Source organism: Acinonyx jubatus, chromosome D4 (assembly GCF_027475565.1).
Source record: "Acinonyx jubatus isolate Ajub_Pintada_27869175 chromosome D4, VMU_Ajub_asm_v1.0, whole genome shotgun sequence".
NCBI classification, from domain to species: domain Eukaryota; kingdom Metazoa; phylum Chordata; class Mammalia; order Carnivora; family Felidae; genus Acinonyx; species Acinonyx jubatus.
Window position 1 is genome coordinate 50,088,755 of NC_069391.1, and position 17,604 is coordinate 50,106,358.

The 17,604-nt window shown below is 41.7% G+C and overlaps 1 protein-coding gene across 9 annotated transcripts in view; it reads right to left on the reverse strand.

Annotated features, from left to right (window-relative positions):
* The window catches only part of ADAMTSL1 (ADAMTS like 1), an 872,819-nt gene that overhangs the window by 55,166 nt on the left and 800,049 nt on the right, over window positions 1-17,604 (reverse strand). For 8 of the 9 annotated variants that reach the window (XM_053205052.1, XM_053205051.1, XM_053205050.1 and 5 more), the window contains one exon: window positions 14,212-14,346. In XM_053205052.1, coding sequence (XP_053061027.1) covers window positions 14,212-14,346 — 135 coding nt within the window. Of the gene's footprint in view, window positions 1-8,331; window positions 11,614-14,211; window positions 14,347-17,604 lie in introns of those variants that run through there. The other variant, XM_053205055.1, reaches the window with a different exon arrangement.

Sequence of the window (17,604 nt, forward strand, 5' to 3'; positions counted from 1 at the left end):
ACACAGCAGGCATAACACACAAAAAGATAAAAGATTGCAACCTCCTACAAGTGGCAACAGGTGACTGATATGAGACAAGATCCTGGCTGAGTTTTGATTCCATTCTATTCCATTCTGTCTCAAAAAACAACAAGTGAGTCCAGGCATCTGTATTCCATGGGCCAAGCCCATAGATGTAGAATAGGACTGTGTCTTCTGCTTTATACTACTCCCTGTCTCTCATGAGGGATGCCTAACTCACACCTGTGTCCCTTTCTTGGCCTGTCTAATCCCGTAAGTCCTGGTGCTGCTCAGGTCCCACTTTTCCATGAAGTCAGCTCGGGTGCTTTGAGTCCTCTATATTTTATCAGCAACAGTCTCCCAAGGGTTAAAAAAACAACAATGCAATCTACGTTCCAGTACGTAGCAAAGAGAAACAGGTAAGGAAACTGCTCTCGGCTGGAAGCTAGGGTCTTCTCAAATAGTCCAGAATCCCTGAGATTCTGCCTTCTCTTTGGGGTTCTAGAAATCCCACCTTTACCTCCACCCTTACCTCTAGCCTCAGGATGAGGGCTCATAGAGTACTTTAGAGCTTACAAAAATTTTTTACATATTTAATTTCATTTGACTCTCAAATTGGTCCTCAGAGATGGGTTATCAACCCATTTTACTCATGAGAAAGGAAGGCCCATAAAGGTTATGTGACTTAACCATTGTTCAAATCCTATTCCAAAGTTCACACCCTTTTCATCCTTTTGCTTCAGTAGTGGGCAAAAGCCCTTCCCTTTTTCTTGCTTAATTTATCTGAGATAGGCTGAAATTGTCTGAGGGAACCTGACCAAAAAGTATGTTAAATTAGTAAATATATAAATTAGCTAGTAAATAAAGGAAAAATGAACAGCATAAAATGGGTAAGTTAGTGGAAAGGTAGGTAATCTCTGCCTTCAGGACTTGGCCCCTAAGGGCATTCTCCCCCACTCCCCCACCTTTTCCAGCTTTATTGAGATATAATTGACATATAACATTGTTTAAGTTGTACAACACGTGTTGATTTGACACCCTTGTTTATTGCAAAATGATTACCACCATAGCTAACCCCTCCATCACCTAATTACCATTTCTGTTTTGTGGAAGACCGGTTAAGATTTCCTCTCTTAGCAACTTTCAGATATATAATACAGTATCCCCAGGGCATTCTTAAGTTTCTTGGTTCTCCCACTTCAAGAAGAGGAGGGCTGGGGCAAGAGCATGTACTGCCAAGATACTAATGACTAGCATTAGCTGAGCATTTACTGTGTGCCAAAGCACCATTGTAAGCACTTTATACGTATTACCTCATTTACTCCTTTCAAAAGCCCTGGAGGTATATGCAGTTATTACCTCCATTTTACAGTCAAAGGCAGAGAGAACTTCCAGAACTTGCTCAGGGTCATACAGCTGTTACCATGCAGCCGAGCCAGGCATTCTGACCAAGTCTGCACTCCTAACCACAGTGCTGTGCAAACTCCAATGTGCACGTGAAGGGCCCCAACACAGAGCATGGGACTGAGGTGGATAGATGGGAATAGAACTTTCAAAAGAGAACTGAAACCTTGGTCTTTTATTCCAAATTCACAGAGCAACCATTCAGTGCTTTTTATTCTTCTCCTTGTCAACTTCTACTGCTTTCTTATCATTCCTTCTGTGTTGATAATGTTCTAACTAGATAAGAAGTTTCTGGATGTCAGGGGGCCTACATTGTGCTTGTCTGTTCCAACCCAGCATCTGGCATAGAATGAACCCTGAATGATTTTTAGCCAGTGATGTACGCTCAAAATGGCAACAAACTCTGATCCTGTAAGGAAGAACTTGTGCCAGACCACAGTGAAGAAGAGAACGGACTTCTTGGTTCATAGATTCAAAGGGAAGCAAAGGATAGAGGCAAGAAATTAACGTAAGTTAGTATCCACTTTGTACCAAGATTAAACTGGGCAGGTTGCATATGATATGATTTCACTTAACCTTTATCATAATTAATTCTGCAAGATGGGCATTATTGCTATGTTCTGAATGTTAGTGTCCCCCCTCCCTAATTCATGTGCTGAAATCCTAATGCTCAGTGTGATGGTATTAGGACAGAGGACCTTCGGGAGTGTATAAATCATAAGGGTGGCAGTCTCAGGGAAAGGTCAGTGTTCTTATGAAAGAGACTATGGAGATCCATCCCTAGCCCCTTCCACTTTGTGAGAACACACCAGGAAGGTGCTGGCTATGAACCAGGAAGAGGGTTTTCACCAGAATATGACCACGCAGGCACCATGATTCTTGCCTTCCTGTTTCCAGAACTGAGAAGTAAATTTCTGCCATTCTGTAGCATTTGTTATAGTAGCCTGAATGGACTAAGACAATTATTTATAACTGAGGATTTGGTAACAGGTCTTCTAACTGAGGCACTACCCCTGTGCTCTTCACTGTACAAGGTAGGATGGGAACCAAGGCAGGGGGTCTTAGGTTCATGATCCTGTCTTCCCTTCCACCATCTGCCTCTGGGCACGATGTAAAACTGCCTCTACACCACATAGATGCAGGAAGGCATGGAACCAGAGTCAGTATTTTCAAAAGTCAGTTCGGGGTTGAGGAAGGATTTATTAGGTAAAGTGGAGAGTTCCTCATTTTCCCACTGATGGACTTTCAATACCAGTCTATTTCTGGGACATCCGACTCATTCACGTCATTCCTGTTAAACATGGCGGGGAGGGCAGATGGGTCTGCGAACTGTGTCCTTGTGCCAGGAAAGGGCAGGGGCAAGTGTAAGTTTCTCAAGGTCCCCATTTCCTGACTATTGGAGTCTTAAAATAAGCTCGTGCCTGGATGCTTGCTGTGGCTTGGAACAGTGGCCAGGCAGGGAGATTTACTGCCTCGCTTTCTGTGTCCAACTATTTTAAGTGTCACTTATGCTCTGGTGTCTTTTTAAATTTATGGATGTTCACTCCAATCTAAAGAACCACAGTGCTCCTTCCTGTGGCTTCCTCATAAATGCCCTCTGAAATACTGATTCAGTTTTATAGTATATGTGCTACAGAGCTTCCTGCAGTCCCTATGGGGTCTCTATTCTCTACTTTGGATTTTATTAAAAAGAAAAGACAAAAGTGCATAAGCATGTGCCATAACAACCACAAATGCTGACCTTTCTTCTTAATAGCAAAGCATATTCTTTTTGTGGGCAAAGCTATAGGAAATCAAAAGCATTTTCCTTGTGACATAAAACCTCAGGCTTTCCATATAAATGAGGAAACAGATGCCAACTCATGTCTCTTCAAAAAGGGTCAGGATAAATTCCTCTTCTATCCTTCTCCTCATTAAATATGCTAGCCCTTTCCTATTTTTTTCTCTGCATCACTTTTGTTTGCCATGTCTGTAATTTCTGATGGGGCGGTCCCCCATCGTGGATTAATTTTTTTACCTAACTTTTGGCCATCAGAACTTGCTGTTCCCATAACTATCTTTAGAGAGGAAACAGTGATGATCTTAGTTTTCCAAACAATCATATGAAAAGTGGTTTCCCAACAGATGTGGCCGAGGGTACTCACTGACTGTTGCTGTGTGAATTGCCTCATAATGGGGTGCAGGAAGTGCTCAATCCAGTCTGTACCAGAATAATCAGGAAGTGTACAGGGTGGGGCGAGGGTGGAAGTATGTGGGACAGATGATAAAGTTATAATTGTAATAGAAATGAGATGGAAATGACTCAAGAGGCTTTCTCAGCCAAGGCCCTGCTACCTAACCCTGTTTAAAAAAAGTTTTTTTTTAACTTTTATTTATTTTTGAGAGATAGAGGCAGAGCATGAATGAGGGAGGAGCAGAGAGAGAGGGAGACACAGAATCCAAAGCAGGCTCTAGGCTCTGAACTGTCAGCACAGAGCCCGAAGCGGGGCTCAAACCCACATACCATGAGATCATGACCTGAGCCGAAGTCAGACGCTTAACTGAGCCACCCAGGTGCCCCTACCTAACATTGTTTTAAATCACCTGAGACTATTTAGACAGCCTCTTTTCTCTCCAGGACCTAGAATCTAGTTGGGAGACCTGACACAAATGAGAAATACCTTTAATAATAGAAAATGTGGAAAGCTCAGTGTCCTATCAGTGGTCTAGAGCAGGGGTTGACTATTCAGCTATGGCCTGGATACTTGGAAATCAACTTTTATTGGACCACAGCTACACTCATTTGTTTCTTACGGTCTATGGCTGTTTACACCTCAGAGTTGAGTCCTTGCGATAGGCGTCTTATGGCTCTCAATGCATAAAGTACTTCCTTCCTATCTGGTCCTTTACAGAAAAAGTTTGCCCAACCCTGGTCTGGAGTAGATGCCTCAGGAGGTCAGCAGGAGAGATCAGTTCAGGCTGGAGCACTGCAAGAAGGTTTCACAGAATGGCTTGAACTGTGCCTTGAAGACTTCTAGGATACAGCCAGAAATGAAGGGGCAGGGGAGGGTATTCCAGGCAAGGAAAGCTCAAAGCCATGGCAATTACTAGGGAACATTTTGATTGGAATGGAGGGATCATTTGAGATAGGAATAAGATGGAAGGATAAATGTAGAGGGTAGGTCTGAATAGCAAGGAGGCTTGAATACCAGTTTAAAATTTTCTAAATGATAAAGCCTCCCATTTTCCCATATCAGTCTCTACATGAGTAGAAAGGGATGCAGAAGTGACTTGTAAAGTCCATTCAAGCTCTGAGAATCAGTTTTCAAAAGGACTGATGTCTACCCCCACCCCCAGAAATTCTGTATTAATTGGTCTCAGGTAGGACATTTTTTGGGTTTTAAATGTTTATTAGTTTTTGAGATAGAGTGCATGTGTGCAGGGGTGGGGGCAAAGAGAAGGGAGACAGAGGATCCTGAAGCAGGCTCTGCAATGACAGCAGAAAGCCCAACCGGGGCCTCAAACTCATGAGCCATGAGATCATGATCTGAACCGAAGTCGGATGCTTAACTGGCTGAGCCACCCAGGTGCCCCTAGGACATTTTTTTTTTTAACTTCTCAGTGACTCTCGTGCAACTGGGAACCTCGTCCTTGATGAAAGAAATGGCCAGGCACGTGCCTGTAGAAGCCCAGCTCAGAGCCAGGTAGATGTAGCAGGTGCCCAACACATGTGAGTCAAATTAAGTCAGCAATATTGGCTTGTACCAGAGCCAGCCTGATAAACCTCTGTTTTACTAGAGTCAGCTATATAACATTCAGCTGGCTGCATGGTTTCCAATAAAAGAAATCACTTCTGCCTGCCCTTGCCTAATCCTGGAAAAGCCCATGATGCTCAATGCGATATTGAGTCTGTTTATAAATTTGGGCATTTATAGTTTTTTTCTCTCACTGTTATTTTAACATGACCATTTACAAGGCCTTACACAATTTGCCCTCAGCCTTGTTACGTCTCTGATCTTCTCTCTCTCACACACAACCCCGATGACTCCATTCCGGCAACACCACACTAGCTTCTTTGTTGTTCCTTGAACACACTAGGCATGTCCCTGCCTCAAAGACTCCACACTGGCTTTTCCACAGCTTTCCCTCCTCTCCCCTTTCCTTCCCTTTTCTCCCCTCATCTCCCCTCTTCTTTTCTTCCAGATGTATGCAAGGCTCAATAGCTCACATTCAAGTCTTTGCTCAAAGATTACTTTCTTTGTGAGCCTTCTCCTGCCAGTCTAATTTAAAATTGCATCCTTGTTCCCATATCAGCACTTTCCATCTTTCTTGCTCTATTTCTTTTCCATAGCACTTATCTAATATACTCCACTTTCCATACCTTCTAATATACTGTGTCATTTACGTCATTGTGTTTATTTTCTATTTCCCTTAGTACAATGAAAGCTATGTGAGAGAAAGGATTTTTATTTTGTTCCCTGCTACATCCCCAGTGCCTTCAATGGTGCCCCAGAACACAGAAGGAACTCAGTAAGTATGTGTCTATTGCCTCAGTGCTTGGAATGCTTTTACTCATCATTTAAGACTGAGTTTGAACAATTCTCTGAAGCCTGCTGATTTTCCTTCACCAGAGAAAGGGGTCCTCACTCCCCTGGCTTTTTTTTGCAACTCTTCAGAGATTTTCTCACACATGGCTGACTTTTCTCTCTTTCCTACTGCTTCTGAGATCCTCTAAGGCTGGGAGAGGGCACAAGGCCCAGCATCGAATGGAAACTGGACAGGTGTGTTAAGGAAATGAACCAGGATTTAATAACAGAAGCTTTGACTGTCCTTCTCTTCACACCAATGCTCTCTGCAGTCACACACCTAGGTAGCTCTCCATTTTATTCCAACATGTTGACTTGAGTGGTCTGAAATGTGTCATCATCACATAGGAGGTACATGAGCTTTACTGAGAATTGTATGGATTACTATTGCCCACCCCCACCTCCCATGTTAACCTATCTGCCATGTCCTATCAGTGTTATGTCCTACATGTCCCTGAATTAGTTCACTTCTTTCCATTCTCTCCAGCTCTCTACTCTCACCTATCATTATCTCTTACCTGGAATACTTCCTGAATGGTGGACTCCATCTAGTCTCTTCCCTAGAACATATCCCCGTCACAGTAACCAGAACAAGCTTTTAAAAACACAAATGAGATGATGTCTCTCTCCTGCTTTTAAACCATTCAGAGACTTCCCACTGCATTTAGTGCAGAGTGTGAAAGTCTTACCAGGGCTCACAGAGTGCCAGAAACTTGCTCTTGCCTCTCTCTTTAGCTTCATCTGAGGCCACTCTGCCCTTAGTTATGGCTGTGACACTTCCTCAAATACTCTAGGCTTTCTTGCTTTAGAACCTCTGCTGGTTCCTCTGCCTTGAAATGCTCTGGAACTCCTCTGACTGGAATGCTCTCTCATAACTTCCAGCCTCTCTTCCAATCCCAGCGCAAATATCCCCTCCTCAAGTGTCCCCAAAGCACCAGTTCTTACTCTTTTGATCACAGTCTTCCTACTTGAATTACTTTCCCTACCAGACTCGAAGTGCCCCTGCTAGAATTCAGACCACATGAGGGCACATGTTAATGTGCTTCATTACTGTTTCTTCAGATCTAGATTAGTGCCTAATGCATAGGAAATGCTCAATAAATTTTTCTTGAATGAATGAGAGCTAGATTTATCTTATTTACTGTGTGTCCCTGGCCCTAGCACAGTGGCTGGCACATAATAGGCACTCAATAAATATTTATTCAAGGAGCAAATTGATCTATCTTTGAGATAGTCCCTTCTTAGGCCCTTTACCAAGGCTTTCAACTTCAAACATTAATATTTACTCAACTGTTTTCTGAAACATCCTCCTACCTTCAGGGGTTTGTATGAGAACAATATAAACTCCACCTTAGGCTCCAGACCTGGGTCCCGTATATTCCAGCTACAGCTCCCTCGTTGACGTGGTAGGATTTGTAGGAACTGAATCTATACCAGCCAGGCTGTGCAATTCTGGGCACTTCAAATGAACAGAGAAGAAAATGGGCAGGCCACCTGTCTCAGGTGGCCAGAAGGAAAACACCACTGCCCGGCTGTGGTGTGTGGCCCTTGGCCTCCCTGTCTGGCTTCTCCAGGGATGGAAGGGCTCTGAGAGGTGGGGCTGTTACCATGCAGGGCCCAGGGGAGCATGCTGACGCTGCTGAGATGCTACTGTGTGTGTTGGCTGTGACCCTTGAGGCCTGGCTGGGGAGAACGGCCAGGCACAATGATTTCTTTCCTGGAAAAACTTTACTTTGCAAACCCAGGTTGGAATGCCTAAATCGCTCTTCTCTTGGTAAATCACAAGGTATGAGAAAAGGCTGTGCTGTTTGGCTCTGTGGGACTAGCCTAACATGAGTTTCCAGTAGAGAGGTCAGGAGGACTGTCTCTGACTTGGGCACCGCATATGGCATATGTCTTCTAGGCCATATGGTTTCTGTCACAAGCATTTGACTCGGCCATTATGGTATGAAAGAAGCCATAGACAATACAAAGGTAAATAAATGGGTGTGGCTGTGTGCCAATAAAACTTTATAAAAATAAGTAGTGACCTAGATTCGGCCCAGGGACTATAGTTTGCCAAGCCTGTAAAACATTATCTCTTAAAAGTGCTTATGTAATACTTCTAGAATGTGATTGCAAAATTTGGGTATCAGCTTAGTCTAGGCAAATATTTAAAACATACACATAATATATATGTGTGTGTGTGTGTATACATCTACAGGCACATATATATATATATATATATATATATATATATATATATATATATACACACACACACACACATATCTTGCACATATATGTATGCCTCTTTCCGAGCAAAATGGAGTAAAAGAATGAATTTACTTTCCTGCTTAAAATATTAAAAAATGAACAAAATGTATAAAGCAGTGGTTTTCAGGATATTGGGCAATTAATGTCATTGATCCCTGAGAAACAGGAAATAAAACAAGGTGAGCCCTATGTTTCCCCAGCTTAGTGCCTTGAGAGGGTTTCCAGGCTGCAACATAGGAAAACCTACGTGCAGCCCAGTGGACTCCTGAGTTTAGGAGAGGGAGCTGAAAGCACAGGAGATCAAGGTGGCTTGAGTTTACAGAATGGACTATCAGAGAAGAGAGAACTGGAGAGAGAGAGAGAGAGAGAGAGAGACAGACAGACGGAGAAAGAGAGAGGGAGATCGAATGAATAAATGAATTCCAGAAATCTGCAGACGGTCCGCCTTGCGTATTCAATAGAATCTACATCAATGCATGCCTGTGAAGAACTACCAGAGGCAGGGAAAAGGGAAAGAATTAGAGGTAGCAGCTTCTGGGGCTCACACAGGGTACAGAATAGCACCTGTTCCTATCAGCCAGACTGGAAAACCTCATGATTCATAGGGTGTTGGGTAGAATGTGGTATTGATGTAAAGAGACAAATATATCACTGAAACAGAATAGTCTGGAAATATACCCACACATATAATGACAACTGATTTTCCACAAAGGTGCCAAGGCAATTGGGTGGAGAAAGAATAATCTTTTCAACAAATGGTAGTGGAACAAGTTGGGTAACCATATGCATAAGAATGAACTTCAGTATATACCTCACACCCTTGGTAAAAACAAACTCAAAAGAAATGATAGACCTAACTGTAAAACCTAAATCCATACAATATCGATATAAATCTTCTGGAAGAAAACATGGAAGAAAATCTTTGGGACCCTGAAGTAGGAAAATTTCTTAAATACAACTGCAAAAGAACCATCTATAAAATAAAAAAAAATAATAGGTGGGACTTCATCAAAATTAAAATCTTCTGCTCTTTGAAAAACACTAAAAGAGTAAAAAAGACATCCACTGACTGGGACAAGATATTTGAAAATTATATATCTAATAAAAGACTTGCCTTTAAGGTATATGGAGAACTCTCAAAATTCAATAAACAAACAATCCAATTAAAAAAAAAAAAAGGGAAGAAAAGTGAATAGACACTTCACCAAAGAAGAAATCAGGATGGCAAATAGCACAAGAAAAGATGCTCAACATTATTAGCTATTAGGGAAATACAAATTAAAACCACAACAGGAAACCACTACGGACCCAGTAGAAGGTCTCAAATTAAAGACTAACTATAGTCTGTGTTGCCTAGGATGTGGAGAAACTAGAAATGCCAGATACTGCCAGCAGGAATGTAGAGTAGTACAACTGCTTTAAAAAACAGTCTGGCTGTTTCTTAAAATGTTGAACAAACACCTACTATATGACGCAGCCCTTTCACTTTTAGGTGTTTAATCAAGAAAGATGAAAGTGTGTGTCCATAGAAAGAAGGGTACGTGAATACCTACAGCATTTTCATTTGTAGCAACCAGAAATGGGAAATGACCATTCTGTTCCTCAACAAGTGGGTGATTAAACCAACTATAGTCTATGTGTACAACGGAACACTAGTTGACAATAAGATGCACTGTTGCATGTTACAATATGGATGAATGCCAAAATAATTATCCTGGGCAAAAGAAGCCAGTCTCCCTACAGTATGGGTCCTTTTATAAAACATTCTAGAAATATAATCTGATCTATACTGAGAGCAGATCAGTGGTTGCTGGGGGTAGATGAGGGGTGGGGCAAAGGTGTGAAGGCATGATTTTATAAAAGTAACTTTTGGGGATGATGAGTATGTTCATTATGTTGACAGCAGTGATGGTTTCATGGATTTATCTGTGTATCAAAACATCAAATTTTAGACTTTAAATGTGTTGTATTTATTTATACCAATGCCAATTATCTCTCATTAAGGCTGTTAAAAACTTTTATGTCAAATATATGTCAAACATATATAAATATGTATTGTGTCTTACAAATCATTAAAGTAAGATAGGTTTCTACCAATCAATGAAAAAGGACCTGAACAGGCAACTCATAAATGAATGCAAATGATTAATAAACATTAAAACCAAGAATTTTTAAACATCGTAAATAAAAATTTTAAATGGCATAATTTTCATATTGTATTTTATACTATTGTGTATTTACCAATTTAAATGGTAAATGTAAAAACTCTTGGTTATATATACTGTTGATGATATTTTAGGGAAGTGAGAATTCTCACATTGTGCTGTGCACATATAAATAGATAACGCTTTTTTGGAGGGCAATTTGAAAAGAGCAAAAACTAAAATATACAAAACTTTTGACATAATAATTCCACTTCTAGAAATTTGTGCCAAGAGGTGTACACAAACATTTTAAGAATAAGAATATTCACCACATCTCTGTTTTTATATTGGCAAAAGATTGCAAGGAATCTAAAAGTTCAACATTAGAGAGTTGGTTGAATGTATGATACCTCCTACCAAAACAGCCCTCAAAATCAAAACTATAGAAGCATAGAGACATGGAAAGATAATTGCTATATACCAGTTAGTGAAAAAAGTTGCAAGCAGCATACAGAGTATGAGTTCATTGTAGACAAAAGGTATGTATGATGTGTATATTAATGGCTGGAAAAAGATATTTGTACTCGTTTTATCTGGGCTAGGCAATTATAGACAATTTTTAGTTTTTTATTTTTGCTTCTATTTTTAATTGTTCTACAATGAAAATATATTGCTCTTCTAAGGGAAACTCCAATAAAAGTTATTTTTTTTTGCAAAATACAAATGCTAATGCCCTATAAATGATACTGTGAGAAATATTAATTTTGAGTCTTAGCAACCAAAAAAATTTTTAACAGAAGGCTGCCAAAAGGTGTAGGTGCTGCAGGGAGGCCTGAGATACTGCTGCTCTAAAATTGGAGCCCCAGGACCTAGACCTGGACCACTAAAAGGGGTGGCATGGGCCTTGCCCTCCATACACAGCAGTTGGCACAGTTCAGGCCTCCCAGCACAAAGGACAGCTGTAAAATAAGGGCAAAGAAAATCAGCACCTGTCTTGCCTAGGACAATGAATCTGTTTAGGTTGGGTCCACTCTGCATGGCTGAGCCTCCACTGGGCATTTTCTAAGTCTGTGTCATACAACAAAGGGTGTGAGAGCAACAGAGACTCACTGGTCCCAAGTCTTCACTTACAGTTATGGAAAGTGAGTCCCACATAGGCCCATGCACATGTTGCTCAATCAACATTCCTTCTTGAAAGTTCCAGCAGTGGCTTGAAGTGAGGTCAATGCCAGAGTGTCTGTCAACTAAAATAGTCATTATTGGAATAGCCCACCCACTGGGAATCTCAACACTTGAGTCTTAACCAAGAAGAGTTAGCTCTGATCTATGGCTCTGAAAAACCTCACATCTCCCTTTTTTCCTTCTGCCATGAAAACATGAGAATCAAGGTCCATGAGTTATTGTCCGTATGCCACAGAATCACGAAGTTCTCTGAATCTGATGTAGACAACCGGTCTGATAGATGGTAGAAATACACATACAGGAATGTCACCATTTACTGGATACAACGGGGTTGACAAATGACTTTCATCCTATATATCAACTGCCACCATGCTTGGTGGGAATGTTAAAATGAATTCCAAGGCAGCACCTGGGCTGATGAAAAAGAATGTCATGTTTGATTGGAAATGTGTAGGTTGTGGCAGGGGCAGTTAACAGTATCTTTGCCACATATTTCCATCCCGGTCTAGAACATCTGTTACTCTCAAAATAGGATTTCTTCCTTGAATTGCTCCCACTATTGGTTACTCTTACAGAATATCAGATTAAGTCTGTCAAATATTACTTTTACTATATCATTTTCCTACTTAAAGCCCTCTAAAGATCTGTCCCCATTTCCCACACAGTAAATCTATTTCCTTAGTCTAATAACAGTCTTTGACACTGTTTGCCATTCAGGGTTCTCAGCAGCGCTACACAGAATTGCCTCCCTGACCTATTTTTGTACCCAGAACACACACTCTGGTCTAAAAGGGCCACCAAGAGGAGCCAGGGATGGGAACTAGTCTAAATAAGAGCAATTCGACCAACAGATCTAGGCCCTGGTATGTTTCAAGTGACCTACTTTTCAGAGTCTTGATACCTGACGTCATTTCTTAATTCATCTCCACAATTCCATGTAGATCCCTCTTACTTCTATAGTGCTGGCACGACATCAACATTCGCTGCTAGAGTCCGTGTTGCCCAAGAAGTTACATTCAGGGCCTTTATGGTTACTGACTCACTGTCTCATTCAAATGGAGCAGTCTGGATGTGAACTAGGGTGTTAAGGTGTCTCTTAACTGTTAGATTTAAATACCAGTCTAAGGTAACAAAGCACTATAGACTAGCAAGGGAATGCAGCCGCATAAAGCACAATAAGTTCTTATTGCTAATGGCAACAATGAGACAAAATATTATTCCAGAATAAGGGAGAAAGAAAGTAAAACTATCATGGAAAAATATGAGCAGGTTAATTTTTCCAGCATGCTGACTGGCACCTGAGTGTCCCAAGGTTGTTGAAACTTGAAAATAAACAATTGCTGTGCACTCTGCTAGTGACTGGGCTATGATTAATAGTTATGACAATTTCGTATAGTGATGAGTCTAAAATAAAAAAAGTTTACTATGCTCACATTAATTTAGAATAAATTTACCATTTATAAGCCAACAAAAAAGCAATTTGAAACTTCTATGAATTCTGATCAACACGATGTAGAAAAGCTCAATGCCACGCTTGTGTAACTTACAGGAAACAGGGCTACTTGTCATTGCCTCTGTGTCTTATTCTTAAGATAAGATCAGAAATAAAAAAAATTGTAAGCTTTTGCCACGTGGTCATATGCTATGAGCATTCTTTGTTAATTTTAGATGATAATAAGAACCGAAGGTAATCTTCCTGTGTTGTCATCCTAGAGATATCAGTCCCTGTGGCCATGTTGATAAGCAATCACCAATATGATTAGGAACCTTTTGGCTTCCTGTTCCTTGCTTATCGGTGGGGATGAGAATAGAGAAACTTTCAACTTTGAGCCAAAGTCACCATTATCATAGTCACCATTATCAACATTTGGGGCCACAAAAGAATTAGCATGAGGATGTCCCCCATTTTGTAGACCTGTTTTTTTTCCCCAGGACTTTGATGGAAGATAATTCTTCTTTTCCACCGTGACCATCTCCAGAGGTCATGACTGGAGTGTAGAGGTTCCTGTGGCATCTCCATGTTTCTGGTGTGAAGGGCCCAGGGCAGGATGACTTTGCAATACTTCTCTGCTACCAGAGGGCACCAGCCGTATGGGCAATAACTTGGTGAAGGTTCCCAATGACAGGTGTCAGGGAAGTTGTACTCGGTAAAGTTTTTTAAACACTTGCTTTGGAGGAGCCCATCTGGGTTGGTTTTGGGCCCTACCTACAGACAGCTGGCCTAAACAGAATTGTCTAGCTTTTTCTTCTTGAAAGCTAATTATAGCTCCAGTTTAGTTGTGAGAGGGTCATGGGGGCATACTGAGGCATGGTTGGCAAGGGGAAAGGGGGGTGGAGGAGCTATTTTTACTGCTTTGCTATTTACTGTTGAGTGAGTCAATCTGATTGAGAGGATCTGGACTGTGGCATCAGCCCAAGAGGATTCAGAAAGGAGCCATGTTGGAATCTAGACAAGCTAGAGTCCAGACTAAGATCTGCACTCACCTCACATGGAAAGTCAGCCAAGTTTCCACTGGTGAGTCTGGATTCTGTAGGCAATTTAGTGATTTCCTGTTGGCTACCCCCTACTGCTGCCTCCCTCCCACCTGCAAGCAGTCACCCATCCATAAATCCTGTCCAGCCCTGGATTTCTGCCCAACGTTCCAGAGAATTGGACTCACCAAGGAGAGCAGAATTCCCAGGATCCAGGACCAGCTGTGCTCCCAGAGGAGATGTCAGCACTGAAGGAAGGTTCGGTCCAGTGGCTGAAAGCAAGGCCCTGATGTCTTCCAACTGTGTGGGGACTTGGGGGGGATCTGTGGGAAGGCAGATGGGGAGTCAGACAGGTTAAAGCGTGAAGGCTGTGTTCAGGGGAGAAGGAGAGGTGGGCATGCACCTATGTGTGTCCACGTGTGAGGTGAGCATTACTATGATTGCCTCCAGTGCCTATCAAGGTGAGTCTGAATTTCAAGCTTAATATTTGATGCCCAAAACAATAAGGTCAGTAATAAGAATCAGGTATGTTGATTTTTAGGAGTTCCTACTGTATACCACTTTATACCACAGTACCACTGGCTTCCTATAAACGTGTAGGCAAATTAAACAAAATTATAAAAACACTTTTAAAAAGCCAACACTTCTTCAGCATTTATTATATGCCAAGTCCTGTGTTAAATAGTTTTCATTTCTTTTTTCATTCAACTCTTACGACATCCTTTAGAGCACTTTGTTACTGTCCCCACAGATACAGACACATCACCACAGGAATTCCTTATTTAAAAGAAGCCTGTGGGTGACTATTCCCATGAAGAAAAAGGTTTATGAAGTTGACAAAGTTAATCTTCTTTGTGGTCTGGATTTTTATGCCCAGGTAAGGACCAGATAAGCAGAACAGGGATGATTTGTGCTTCAAAATCTTACAAGGGCTGAAGTCATCAGTGGTCACAGTTAACCAGAGACCAAAGTGATAAAAATGGGAAATATAGGGGCCTGCCTGTCACTTCCACTGGACAACTAAAAAGATGAGCACCTACTGAGTCTTGTGGTGAGATGACCCGAGATTCTCCAGGCAAAGCAGCAGAATCCTGCCTCCCCACTCCTTACATCTCCCAGGGCGGACCCCACCTTTGTCTCTAGAGCACCTGTTGGAATCTAAAGAGAAGCAGGAGTATTGCTCTCGCAAGTGATGGTCATTTCATCGGTGTTCAGTGAGGACCTATCACGTGCCTGTCATTTTTCAGATACTTCTAAGAGTGGCAAATAAGTCACAGTGGCTCGGGAGTCTGCTTCAGAAATAAGCCTGTCTACTCTGCCTTGACTACAAAAGACCGTCACACGTAGAAAATAATGATGAGCTTGAGATTTTATTAAAAAAAAATATATATAAAATAGTTTAAAAATGATAAAGTCTTCATACATATTGCATATAACTTAAAATACTATTTATATAGTATAGGGTGAAAACATCATGTTTGGGCTCAGGAACCCTCTGTCATTCACTACCTTGGGCAAGTCACTTAATCCCTCTGAGCCCTACTTTCCTTGTCTATAAAATGATGAGGAATCTCATCATTTCCCAGGCCTAGTTTGAAATACTATGATTTTAGGAACTGATGGTGGCAGTTTACTCTAACCTAGACTCTCCTTTTCTCATCCTTTTTAATGCTCTCTTGAGAATACTGAAATTGAATACTGAGTATTCCTTCCAGAATATTAACTCAAGAAACCTTTGCTTATTTACTAAAAGCCAAAAAGGGAGGTTACATCCCATCTTCAAAACCATCAGATCTTCTTGGGCCAAGTGTCAGCCCCTCCTAATGCCCTTACAGCTTTTATCTAATTTTTCTTCCTTGGTGCATGTCCATTCGATCTTTCTAGGGAAACTATAAATTCTCCAAGGGCAGAGGTCACCTCTTAAATTTATCCTATAGCTTGAGATGGAATTTAGAGGCCACATGTAATGAATGTTCATTCAATGGCTATAGGAATAAATGAATGAAAGTCTCATTACACTTCAAGTCTCCACACTACAGGTTAATCACAGGTATTGGCATGAAACCTCAGTTTTTAATATTTTTAAGTGTTTATTTTTGAGAGAGAGAGAGAGAGAGAGAGAGAGAGCGAGCAGAGGAGGGGCAGAGAGAGAAGGAGACAGAATTGGAAGCAGGCTCCAGGCTCTGAGCTGTCAGCACAGAGCCCGATGTGAGGCTCGAACTCCCGAAATGCGAGATCATGACCTGAGCCCAAGTTGGAAGCTTAACTGATTGAGCCACCCAGGTACCCCTGAAACCTCAGTTTTATACATGAAGTCCCTTGTTTAAAAATTTTTGGCCGATTAAAATAATAAAAAAAGAGACATTATTTCTATGCTCATAAAGTACTTACAAAACTAAAAATACTTCGATTCATAAACCGAGGCTTCTGATCAAGAAAAGCCCTAAACTTAAGAGTCTAAATAGTGATTTTGTTCCCCGCCACGTTTGATTAAAACGGGAAGATGTTACGCTCGTCCAGCAACATGTTCGCAGCCACGCTGTTTTATGGTTGTGATGCTGCCAGAGCTGGCTCAAGGAACAAGCACACTTCACTGGCAGACCCACAGTAGCAGCTACACGTCCTAGGCTTTCATCCCTGTCAGCACAGGAGACAAGCAAGGCTTGTTAGGGAGGAAAAACCCACAGTGAAGCACCGTAGCTCAGCGTGGGGCAGGAGTCCCTGGGCCCCGGGCTCCAGCCTCGCACGCAACTCAGCCGGATGAAACCCAATGCAGAACAAATGACACCCTTCACAGAGCTGATCTTCTGGGGCTTTCTAAGATGACTGGAGGTTTATGTAGCCACTGGTGAGATGAAAACCCACCTGGGCCTCTCTGAAATCTGAGTGGGCAGGGGCTCGAGCCCCGAAGCTTTGGTGTAGCATCAACTGGGGGTATGGAAATGCAAGTATAAAGTTTAATTATTTTTCCCCAAAGGAAGTGTATAATGTATGTGTATGTATGTATGGGGTGTGACTATTCATATTTCCCACAGTTTTCTCTTTCTTCTTAGAAGGGTAGCTTTCTCTTGAGGAAACTAGCATATTTGCTAGTTTTAAATTTGCTTGTTTTAAAAATAAAAAGTGCTCTCATATTTGCTTGTTTTTTTAAAAAAAAGGTAAGACAAAAATAAGCTTTTTTACTGCATCCCTCTAAGGTCCAGACCCGATGGGGAAGATAAGCCTAGGGTCCCCTGTCCAGGGGATAAAGGGGTTATTGCTTGCAACATGGCTGAGGCCAGCACTGGGCAACAGGGAATGTGGGACGATGTCCCAGTGGTTGTTATTTTTAAATACCCATGTCATGCCAAGAACTGTGTTAGACTTTTTAGCCAGGGGCTCTTCTGTTTTGGGGGGTGCTACAGTCTGAATGTTTGTGTCCCCTCAAATTCATATGTGAAGTCCTAACTCCCCAAGGTGATGGTATTAGGTGATGGGGCCTTTGGGAGGGGTGGGGTATGGCCCTCATGATTGGAATTGGTGTCCTTATAAGCGAGACCCCAGAGAGCTGGCTTGTCCCTTCTGCCATGGGAGAACACAGC